Here is a 12,320-nt window from a genome sequence, read left to right on the forward strand (position 1 = left end):
CTGCTGGATGAACAACTGGCTGTGCTGGCCTCATTAGTCACTCAGGGGAACCATATAATCATTTTCCTAAGAAGCAACTAAATTGTTGGTCATTGTTATGAGACTGATACTTTGATAAGAAGCAGGGTGACATGTTGGACACGGAGATGGACTTTCAGCAGGAGAGCTGGGTTAAAGCCACTTTTACTGCTGAAGTATTTATAGCATACAGAGGGTCCTTTAATGAGATACTGAACCCCTGCTAGACCAGTTTCACTGATCCTCAGGTGTCCTCTGGTGTCATTATTTATGCAGGGCGCTTAAATGTTTTAGCAATAAAAAGCAATGATGGTTTCAGTAATTTTACAGATGTTGAAGTATGTTCATGTATTAAAGTGTTTTTTGCCCACAATGTAGCTTTCACGACGGGAGGAGGACCTGCGGCAGTGTCAGCAGGAGCGAGACGAGGCTGTGGACAGTGAGAGGACGTTGGACATAAAGGTTCAAGATCTGGAGGCGGAGGCCCAGACAAACGCCCACACTAAAGAAGATAAATCTCGACACTTGAAACTCATGGAGGTACATTATGGTGTCAAATAAAGCCAACGTTAAAGTTTTCGTCATTAACATAAGCGGATTAACAGAAACACATTCAGATAGAAATACTTAGTGACCAAACGGATGTCAATGTTGTGTTCTGCAGGAAAGGATTGCTCAGCTGGAGTTGGACCTGGATGAGGAGCGCCACAGTGGAGACCAGCTGATGGACAGGATAGACCGGGGAAGAGAGCAGGTACAACACACACTCAACACATTCTCATTATCAGTGCTCAACTGTGTCAGTGATCTGCCGTCCATGTTCACTTTAGTTCACACAGATGTGTCTCTGTTCCATCTCAACCTGTAAATGATATCCAAATCTCCTGTTGCTTTGTCTTCCACCCCTAACATCATGACTACAGCCACTAATCTCTGAATGAACACCATCATGTGACCCACACAAAACAATTTCAGGCCTCAAATATAGTCCTATATGATTAAAATGTAGGTTGAAGGTTTATATCAGTTCTTTCATGCACACTCAGGTGTCTGTACATACTGATTCTGCACTCCAAAAATGTCCTGTTTATTCGTGTTCTGAATTAAGTGGACAGGTTATTGCTTTGTAAGATGATCTTACATAATCATTCAGGTTGGCAGGTTGGAAGCCTGCCAGCGTGGTCTACGAACGTCGATCCAATTTTCATGCACCAGTCACAAAAGACCCCTCTTAATGCGGAGCCAAAGCCAAAATATGCAAGCTGCCAAATGTCTCAAGTTTTCAGGTTGTGGAGTTCACTTGGAAATTACGCTCTGTAACTTCATCTTTTCAGAACAAATCCAGTTCTTGGTTCTTGTGCTTGATCGCAGTTTTTATATCCTCAAAAATAAATGCTCCAGTTTTCCTTCCTCTGTGATAAAGCTGCTGACAGAAGCACTGTGAACTGACATTTAGATAAAGTCACTGTGCTGTTAGGTTTGTTGTTTGTTCATGGGAGAGTGCTTAGTAATCAGAGGGAGGATGTTGGCTCTGTATTTTTTTTAAATAACACTGTAATACAGCAACCCAAATGTTTTTGTAGTTAATGTATGTATCTTGTGTAATACATGGTCCAGTCATTTGCAACTCCATTACCTTAACTATAAAGATATGAGCTCTAAATGCAGGCCTGTAAGATTTGGCTTGGTTACAGCTTCCCCTCAGTCTGGAGCTGACACATATTCACAGGTACTGATCAAAATGTTAAATAAAGTGCGTAGCGACATCAAGAGAGGCTTAGTGTGGTTGAGTATAGTATTTAAATCTCCTTAAATGGTTTCCCTTTTTAAAAAATCCTGGCAGAGAGAAAAGAGTGGCATTGTGACAAAGTGGCATTGGTTCAGCATGAGGCTGAGGTCGGTTGTCAAGGCAACACTCGAGCTTTGTGCAGTCAGAGTGGAGTAGGTTGAGTGGTCGTGGTGTGTGTTTGCCTGTGTGCGCACAGACACACACACACGTGCATGCGGGTAGCGTGTGTGCTCTAATGTCTGTGGGGAGGAGAGGGGGGATGTATGGCTATGGGGTGGTGGGGTTGCAGCAGAGGCAGCAGGAAGAACACCTGCGTCTCTCCTGGCACCAGGTGCTCCTCTCCTGTCTAAATGAGAGTAATCTCCCCTCTCCTCTCCTGCCGTCTCTCACAAAGCAGATTAGTTTCGCTGTATGTTCCAGTCTGCTGATTCAGCTCCCTCAAGCACTGTGCTGGGTGCACCAGTTATAGGGGCCATCGTTCATCAGAGCAGCCCACTGTCACCCGCTAATTGGCATAAAATATCACCAATTCTAAGCTCCTCTCACAAAGAAAGAACCATCACCACTGTATCGATTAGTTTTCATCATCTCTTTTGAAGTAGGCTGAACAGTCATATTCGTACAATCTCTGCATTCATTAAGTTTCTTATCCTCAGTGTGCAGTGAGTTGATGCACAATAACACCATAGTTAGATTAGATGAAAAGATTGATACCATGCTCATGTCTGTCTGTTTAATATAAGGCTAATATGCAGTTATCTTAGCATAGCCTCACTCTTTATGAAAGTAAACACATAATTACAAATAATCCTGTTAAACCACAATTTGTCATTTCTACACTGTGGTTTTTGTACAGATTATACAAACGAGAGCGCTATTTTTCACCTTTGGACAAAGCTAGACTAATAGTTTCCCCTGTTTCCAGTCTTTATGCCAAGCTAAGCTATCTGTCTGCTAGCTGTAGTTTCACATTTAGCAAACAGTAATTAATTTGGTATTCATTTATTTTTATCAAACTCAGTAGGAAAGAATAAACATATTTTGTTGTTTACGCACTACACACAGAAGTCTTGCCAAGTTTAATAACTGAAACAGTTTGTATAGCCTGGAAGCCAACAGCAGTATATTCTCTGCAGAAACTACTGTAATTGATTTTTTTCCCCCCCCTCCTCTAACCTTGTGTCACTGAGACGTGACATTAAGAACTCAACAAAAGGTGGAATGCTGCCAAACTAGAAAATCCAGCTCAACAATTAACTATAGCCTTTTCAGCATTAACTCTTCCATTGTTTTGCATTTTGACTCACTGAGCGTCACAGTAGGTTTTTGTTGTGAGTGAGACTCAGGCAGTGTCTGATAATAATTGTCACCAGACTGTGTGGGACCACATAGATGACAGTGTCTGGGCTCGGCTTGACAGGTGGAGCAGATGAGGAATGAACTCCTGCAGGAGAGGGCTAGCAGACAGGACCTGGAGTGTGACAAGATGGCTCTGGAGAGACAGGTACACACTCTCCTGTCTGGAGGAAACCACAACTACACACAGTGTTACTCTCCAAACTCAAACCAAAGCACCAGTTCATTTCATTCATACGTCTTCTCATTATCATTCTGTTTCTTAATAGATCTGATCCATTCCCACATCAGTTTCCACTTGTATGTATTAATTATATAAACAGACATTTGTCCAGTCAAGCACCTAACTACTTTTAATCTTTCTGACTTACTCCAGAACAAAGACCTGAAAAGCAGAGTGTCTCATCTAGAGGGCTCCCAGAAGTCCAACAAAGAGGGTCTGGTTACTCAGCTGGAGAATCGTGTACAGGAGCTGGAGGAGAGGCTTGAGGGGGAGGAAAGGTGAGGTGAAAACCTGGATTGGGAATAGAGCTGAGGTGTGCTGTGATTAAAATGATGAGGAAGAGGAAAGATTTAAGTGGACGTTTGAAAAGGTTCATTAAGCTGCGTATGACAGCTAAATAGCGACAGAAGTTCATACTTAGACACTGATGGATTTAAGTTACAAAGTTGGAGCTAATATTGGAATAAGAAACACTGTAAATATCAGAACTAGATAAAGGATTAAGTTGAGATCTATTGGTTTTGGGGCTATATTGTGACTTTTTAATCATTTTCTGATTTAGAGGAACCATCTGTTTCTCTCATGTTATTCAAGTCTTGTAGAGAATCTCTTAATTTTTTGTGTTTGAAGTCAGTATTATGTGCTGTACGACATGTTTGATGATACATCGTGCTGCATGTGTTGCAGGGAGCGTGCCAACCTGCAGCTGGTGAACCGCAGACTAGAGAGGAAGGTAAAAGAGATGATGATGCAAGTGGAGGAAGAGCATCACTCAATGCAAGATCAAAAGGACCAAGTACGTAATACACACTCTCACACTCATAATAACACTCATTCAGTTCACTGAATGGAATAATAGAGCCTTATATCCACCTTTTATCTGTGTTTGTTGATCTTGAAGACCTTTAATCCACTGTGTGTTGTTTCCTACTTGAAGTTGAATCTGCGTCTGAAGGCCCTGAAGAGGCAGATGGATGAGGCTGAGGAGGAGATTGACCGACTGGAGCACGGCAAGAAGAAGCTGCAGAGAGACCTGGACGAGCAACAAGAAGCCAATGAGCAGCTCCAGAGTCAGCTCAAAGCTCTGCGAAGTGAAATCAGGTAAAAATGCAAAGAAAACAGGACAGAAGAAGATCCTAAAAATAATATACAGATATTCTTTGTAACTTAATGTGTACGCTGTCTCTCGCAGGCGTAAGAGCACCTCTGCTCCACTCCTCAACAACCTGGACGATGACGACGACGATGACATCAGCACTGATGGGGAGACATACTTCAGCTCATCTTCAGGGTACAAACGCTCTTCTAGTCAGGACAATATGTTGTCCACCTTCACTCTGTAAATGAACCCTGAGGCCGAGGATGAAACTGCTTTCTATGCATCACTGTCGGACCAAATGGCTGGAGATTCCCTCTGAAATCAACTTATCTGTTCCACCAGCTTTTGGAAAAACTGTAGATATTACACTGAAACAACATTGTGAGAATTAAGAGACTCTTCATCCTAATGGTTTTAAATATTATTTGAGTTTTTAAGTTCACATAATTATCCTGGATGTCTGGGTCCAAATTCTGTGTCCATTTAATTCACTCAGTATTATTTGAGATTATTGGATCATATCCTAAAAGTTTGTTTAACCCGTCCCGTAGAAATAACATGTAAATACTGTTTAACTTGATATGTCTACATTTCCACATGAAGTCTTACCTGAAAGTCTGTCAACCTGTTCTGAGTTGATTTTCCTTTGTTAACAAATGGATAACACGTGCTTGTTAATGATTATTCTAGCATTAGTAAACTTGAAGACGCACTCTTTAATGCACTGTAAAGCAACAAAACCAGTACTGCCTTTGTGAACACTATGAGGTTATTAACTCTACTTTTTTATGCCTATCAAATATCTGAATATTAACTTTTGTATCATTCATTTAAATGAAATATATTTACCTTTTTTTAAATGAATGAAGATCAAATCCAAATATATGAAGTAAGCAGAGCCAGGGTGTTTTTTTTAAAATGTATTCATAGTTGAATATACAAAATCCTGGCTCAGTGAGGTTTTTAGGGAACAATAAATGAGGGACTTTACATTTTTATACTGTTTTATATCAATGAATGATGGCAATACATCCACTGAATAGTTATCTACTGTAATTTTATCACGTTACTCCTAATAATAGTGACATTACAGTATTGCTTAAATATCTGCTAGGAGACTGAATGCATCATGCCATCATGTAGTGATGCCTTAATTAACTTTGTCTCTGTCTTTGTCTTTATGTGATTATTGATTCTGAATCAGACTTCTGATCAGTTGCAGTTACATCCCTGAACAAAGCAGCAGACAATACCATTTCATCTCAGAAGACGTTTTTATACTGGAAACACTTTGATTTCATTTCTATCTGGTAATTTTTTTTCTCCTGAATGGGGCGGTGTTAATACTAAACATGCTGAAAGTTGTTTTTTTTGCATCAAACGTGTATATGAATTGCACCACTGTGTACATAAGACCTTACAATACCTGTAAAGACCATGTCTGGGCCTCCTTTTAATGTTTCTTTTAACTGAATGAGGGAGTCACTTCAGATCAATTGACAATCGATGTTTTGCTACACTGTGATGATTTGCACTCTCTCACTATATGCCCGAGTCTGATGCCTGTGGAGGGAGAGTGGATTAAGACAAATTGCTGCCACTACCTCTCTGTACACATTTGTATGTTCATAAATCCTGCTGAAACTAAAATAAAGTTACTTCCAGTTCTTCAGAATCTCATACCTGTATGCCTTTTCTTTTGCTGAACTGTGCCTGACAACCGACTTTGAACATTTAGTAGTCACCCTCCAGTCAAAATATTTGTTTTTCTTCTTGTGCCTTCAGTTTACACATTCAGCTGCTGAAAGTGGAAAGTTTCTCTGTGCTCGTCGGAAAGTTTAAGGCTCAAATCATACCTACGAGCAAGATTTATGACGTCACAACTAGTTCAGAAGTGTGATGTGGAGACGTGAAGCCTCCACTGCACAAACACTGCTAATGGACTTTACAGTGAAGTAGGAGACATCTTTAAAAAATATTTGCAAGTTCATAGACGAAGAAGTCATTTTTAATGAGGTAGAAGGAATAGATATAAATTTAAGAATTTTATTAACAGGTAATTGAAATATTTATGGAAAATTTCACAGTAGTTTTATTTATCTTAAAAAATGTCTGGAGATCTTTACAAATGACTTGTTTATAAAGCTGATAAAAGGGTGACTCAAGTGTCTGACATCTTCTGTATGGTCAAACCAGCTGTGTCAATAGCAGCTCTTTATCATTAATGTGTATGAGTCAGTATTTCCCCTGCTGGAACATAAGAAGCATCCTGTGTTTTTGGTCTTATCACCTCACAGCAGAGAGCTTTGGCCTCCCTCAGTGTGTGGTTAAACAAAAACGGAGTCCTGGTGTAGAGCACAGGCCCATTTAGATCTACATCACTTTTTATATTTAAGTTTTTACTATTTTTCTGTGACAGAAAATCTACTTTGAGTCAATAATGTAAAACAATAAAATACGATCTTCTAAGGTGGGTTGAGTCCTTTTTTTAAATAGAGGCTGTATGTTTCACTGGAGCCTGGAGACATTCATTATAGACAAATCTACCGCTAGAAAGGAGGTGAATAGATTGAGCGTTCTTATTCTTACTGACTGACTGGCTTTTGTTGGCAGGGCATGACCTTCATTTGTTGCTATTCTGTGTGGAACAAACAAATCAACCTTTCAAGTGCCACAGTATTATCTCTCTCTCTCTCTCTCTCTCTCTCTCTCTCTCTCTCCCTCTCTCTCTCTATTCTGTGTCAAGCCAAGCAGTAAACTAATAGGGGCTGCAGGCTGGAGGGCTTAAAAGGGGAAAAGAAAGTTGTGTATGCTTAACAAGGTGATCATTCTTGGGATTCCTTTATGTGCTTGAGTGACTTCAGCCAGAGTGACTGCTGGGAAATAAAAAAGTAGACAGCTGAGAGAGTTGTCTTGGAGGGGACTGTGGGTGTTTTCTGATGTGAAGGGGATAGATTTTTTGACAAGCTGCTGGTTTTCACACGAAACTCCGTATCTCACAGTCCTACACAGAAAACATTCAAGTTTTACAAGTTTTACAGGGATCTAGAAACAACTCAAGCTGTTCAGAGTAGTAGACAGAAAAAACAGTGCTATGCTGCCCCCTAGCTGTAAGAGGTGGAAAAAGATCAGAAAATAACAGAAAGTTAATGTTTGTAAAATATAATATGATTTTATTATTAAACACAGATAATAATTGTGATTTGTAGATTGTGTGAGTTTCAGTAAATTGGTGCACAAATGTGATCACTGTTAATACAAAGGCACGCTTACTAATCTATTTCATTCATTTTGAAGAGGTAAGGCATTAACAATGAAGTGGTTCACACTTAATGGATCGTAAGTGGGACTGATGTCTGGTCTTCATCACCAAACTGTCAGACCTCTGCATGCTTAGAGAGACAAAAAGTCTCCCACTGCAGCAACCCGTCTAGCTCCCAAATACTTCAATCCTGATGATACATCTATCCAGCTCAATGTTCTTGTATGGAATTGAATATAAATACTGACCTAGTTGAGTCATTTAGTCTGAACTATTGTCTGAGTTGAGTGATAACAGTCTTAAAGCGTATTTTCAGGCCTACACCCACCAAGTTTATTGTGCTTATGTTTTAAGTAATACTAATGACATCACTCAGGTTAAGTACAGAAACACCAAGCGAAACGTGCAGTAGACACCTTGAGTGTTGAATCCTTTCAGCATAGCAGGACAAACCTGCTTTTAAGGGTTGTGTATTTGGAGTCTCCACCATGTACCTCAACTTCCTTGTAACATTCAACTTTCTCTAAAAGTAACAAAGCAAGATTATTTCCAGAGGTGCAATCAATTATAAGAGGGACTTTTTAAAGGTATATCTCTACCAGAAATCACAGTCAATCCTTCCACCCAAGCAAACTGATACATGGATTCAGATCAAATAAACTGGTGATCAGATTAGTGTCATATTAGTTTACTGTGCTTTTTTATTATTACATTTTATTTCATTGTAAAAATGCTTATCACAACAGCATTATCACAATATCAATCATTGTAAGTCTGAGCTACAACAGAGCGGTGAAAAGAAAGAAAAGAACAGTTACAAACTAAAGGACTTATATCTTAAAAACAACCCATTTTATACAAATACTGTTATGTACAGGCAAATCCAGGTGTTGTGTAATACACAGAAAAGCCAGAAACCTCCCAATTTCTACAAATCAAATGATTTGTCCATTATAACACTATTTTATCCAAGCCTATGCTCATATGTACATTGTGTGCAAAGAGCGGATTGCTTTGATTGTTCCTCTGGTTCATACAGGCTACAAAGAGATTCCTTGTATGTAATCCAATATCCACAGTCCTCATTGTGTAAACATTAATTCAACAGTTCAGCCAAAGATAATAAGGCTTCAGCAGTGTGAGTTAGACAAATAAAGAGGGTATCTTCCTAAGTTAGTGTGTTTTTAGTAACAAATCCCCTCTTTGTGTCACTATCCTCCCATCAGTGCTCAGTGTCCTTAGTGAGCACTGATCACTGAGCAAGTTGGTAAGTGGATATTTTACAAAATCAAGATTATAACTTTGGAAGGTACCCTCTTGATTTGTCTCACTTAGGCTGCTCAAGTCTCATATTAATTTCATCTGAAGTTCATAGTTTTTTACACAGAATGAGGAATGTGGATTTTGTCCCAGAAATGGTTTAAGAAGGGATCTCTTTGTGAACAGTATGGAAAAGAAGCACAGTTGTAGTGATCAATAATACTTTCAAAGTGCATATAGACATTTTTTAAAGAAAGACCTAATAAAATGTGAACCAATCCTTTAGTTTAGCAGTTTGTGAGTTCAAGGTTTGTCCAACCCCCAAAGCAATGCATGTACATTTGAACTGTCAATTGCTTTTTAAGTTTGCCACTCACTTCTCAAAACAGTGCAATATTGTGAAACAGTGTCATTTCATCACAGACCGCACATTCATCTGTCAACAGTTGTAATGATGCTCTTCTGTCAAGCAATAATTAAAACATAAATCAACGTGAATTCCAAAGCTGCAGAGATGCTGCGCAGACAGCAGCTATTGTTGTTGGTTTCAACAGATAAATCCTACTCAAGCAACTGCTCCCACACAGGGGAGAAGATCAAACACCTGAACTGTGCGTACTGTACTGTAACCTCCCTGCAGCAACAAACAATACATGAAACTTATTACAAGCACAATATGAACTCCTATTAATGTTTTCATCTGGCAGCTGTGTACATGTTGCTCATCAGCTTGTTGGTGTATAGGAGCTCTGCTAAGGAACAGACTGAATGAGTGCAATATTTTGCTCTTTCTCCATCATGTAAATTGAGAGTCACAAATGTAACAAAGGTTCAATGAACTCTGGATGTCCACCAGAGACAGTACACAATACTTGGATATGCATCACGTGCCAATACCAACAAGTCCTATGTGTGACCTGGGTGACACAAGAAACCTGATAAAGGGGCCTGGCACTCAGCAGTTGTCTCCTACAGAATCTTCTCATTAACAGTGAACTCTGGCACTCATGCAGAATTCATAAACCTCAAAAGCGGTATGAAATACCAACAAGGTCACAAGGAATCTGTATTCACCGAGTTTTAGTTGCATACTGCAGGAGCAGACAAGACCACTGTTGCTACAGGATGGGGGATAGCCAAGTAAACTCTGTAAAAGGGTACAAAAGTACAGGAAGAAACCCAAGCAGGTGCAGCCCAGATGTCACAAAGTGAAACCTATAAGATGGCCCTGCTCCTGGCCGTTCCACCAGGAGCATCTCCAAGAACGGCCCTTAACCAGCATTATTTGCAAGTATTTGAGCAATATAGGCATAGAGCAACGCTCCGGGTCCATGTTTTGATCCCTGTACTAACTGAAAGAGAGTTTCCAACTGTTGGCATACAGTGCTCTGATTTAGGATGCATGAGCATTGATTATGGTCTGGTGTTTCAATGTTTCTGAAGCAAATAGGACGACGTCCGCTCTGCTGTACCTCTCCCAGCTTATCGGTACCACCATCAGGTTCATTCTTCAAAAATGAGAGATGAGGTTGAGGATGTTGTCCACCCTCTGCAGGGGGAGAGATACCCTCACTAACACTGAATTGAGGACAACACCAATGAACATTACTCACTGACTAGGAACAAAAGAGCTCCTGAGGAGAAAGTGTTGCTGCAAAGTGCCAGGTAAAGATCCAAGGGGTGAGAGGGAGCCCAAATTGGTACACCTGTCCCTTGAAGGCCAAAATGAAGAAACTGCCTATGGTGGGGTGCCACTGGACCATGGAAATAAGCATCCTTCAAGTCAAGTTGATGTCTTTTTCTGACACACACTGGAGAACATCTGCTGTGCAAAGCATGTGAAAGCAAAGAACCTTCACAAACTGGTTCGAGATTGGGGATCAAGCAAAATCCACCATCCTTCTTTGGAACAAGAAAATAAATTGATTTGAACTTTCTTAATTGAACCAAACGTTTTTACATATTTGATTTCACCTTTCTATAGAAGCACCAACATTTCTCGCTTGAGAGCCAGAGACCTCAGAGGGTTGTTGACAACAGTCATTCTTACCCCAATGAAATTAGGGGGTGACGTCAGAACTGGATACTGTATCCGTTGGAAAGAGTTTACAACCTCCAAGGGTCTGAAATTAAAGCCTCCCTGTGGCTGAGAAATAATGCTTGATACAGTAAAAATTCACATTAATGTTAATGTCACATTAATCTTAATTTTATGCAAATTGGCAAATAATCCATTATGGCAGACTTTTATGGTCCAATTGGTTTTTGTTTAGAATAATTGAGCTTGATATGTGTGTCAAATTACAAGTCAATTAGACTCACTGTATGGGTGTGCCGGCCTTTTAAATTTTTTCGGGGGGATGTGAATTATAGCGCCACCATCTGGCCGATTGAACTTATATTTCTTATTTATATTGTGCAATTATTTCCACTTATTGGACCAAGTTTGATGTCTCTAACTCATTCCAGCTCACAGCTATTTGAGCCACAGTAGAATAAAACAAATCGTAATAATAAACTGGCACAAACTCAGTAGGATTGTACATCTTTGGGGATTGAACCCTGAAGAATACAAACAGTGAATATTCACATGGGTTTCTAAATGACATTAGATTTGTACAGAGGCCTGCCAGAGTGACCGGCAGGACAGAAACACCATTTGTTTGATGTCTGGTTACTAATTAACTTCGCAGCCCTGTAGAAAATACCTCTTATATTGGACTGAGATTATGTTCTTTTCATATTTTGACTTTACATTAGCTAACAGCCTATCCTTGTTGAAATGTAATGCACAGCTCAACAAGGTATTGCCAGGCAACTTGAGCCTGTATTCTTTTGAGTTTCTAGTTTCTATTAAAAGGGAGTGACTGCAGGCCATTCATACAAGGAATGTGATCTGGCTGTCAGGATGAATGTTTGTCTGTTCCTTACAGATATTTGACAGGATAAGTTGGTATGTTCAGTAAAAACCGATGAGGATAAATTCATTGTGTGAAGGTATAGCTGTGTGGCAGTAGGTGACAGTAACATTAAAAAATAATGTTTGTTGTGCTGTCTTTCTTTTCATCACTATCCACTATCAACTGTATCAATAATTTATTGACTATAGCAGCTCCTGCATGAAGTAAGTCACCTCATGTTTCTTTAGTATCAAGTTGTTTTTGGCTTTCTTTAATTTTAAAAATACCTTTTTTTTTTTCTTTTTTTTTTTTACAGTGGTTGACCAAGCTCTTGATGAAACAGAAAGCATATTTAAATTAAATCTTTCTTATGAATGCAGTAAAATATGTCAATATTGGAGTAAAATAAATAT

At 39.5% G+C, this 12,320-nt stretch overlaps 1 protein-coding gene across 3 annotated transcripts in view; it reads left to right on the forward strand.

Moving 5' to 3' along the window:
- The window catches only part of cgnl1 (cingulin-like 1), a 29,222-nt gene extending 23,071 nt beyond the window's left edge, over nucleotides 1-6,151 (forward strand). For all 3 annotated transcript variants that reach the window (XM_062422403.1, XM_062422412.1, XM_062422420.1), the window contains exons 13-19: nucleotides 397-558; nucleotides 683-772; nucleotides 3,228-3,311; nucleotides 3,540-3,664; nucleotides 4,074-4,182; nucleotides 4,324-4,487; nucleotides 4,579-6,151. In XM_062422403.1, coding sequence (XP_062278387.1) covers nucleotides 397-558; nucleotides 683-772; nucleotides 3,228-3,311; nucleotides 3,540-3,664; nucleotides 4,074-4,182; nucleotides 4,324-4,487; nucleotides 4,579-4,729 — 885 coding nt within the window. In that variant the 3' untranslated portion in view covers nucleotides 4,730-6,151. The remainder of the gene's footprint in view (nucleotides 1-396; nucleotides 559-682; nucleotides 773-3,227; nucleotides 3,312-3,539; nucleotides 3,665-4,073; nucleotides 4,183-4,323; nucleotides 4,488-4,578) is intronic.
- The last annotated feature ends 6,169 nt before the right edge of the window (nucleotides 6,152-12,320 follow it).

This window comes from Scomber scombrus, chromosome 1, assembly GCF_963691925.1.
Source record: "Scomber scombrus chromosome 1, fScoSco1.1, whole genome shotgun sequence".
Lineage (NCBI taxonomy): Eukaryota > Metazoa > Chordata > Actinopteri > Scombriformes > Scombridae > Scomber > Scomber scombrus.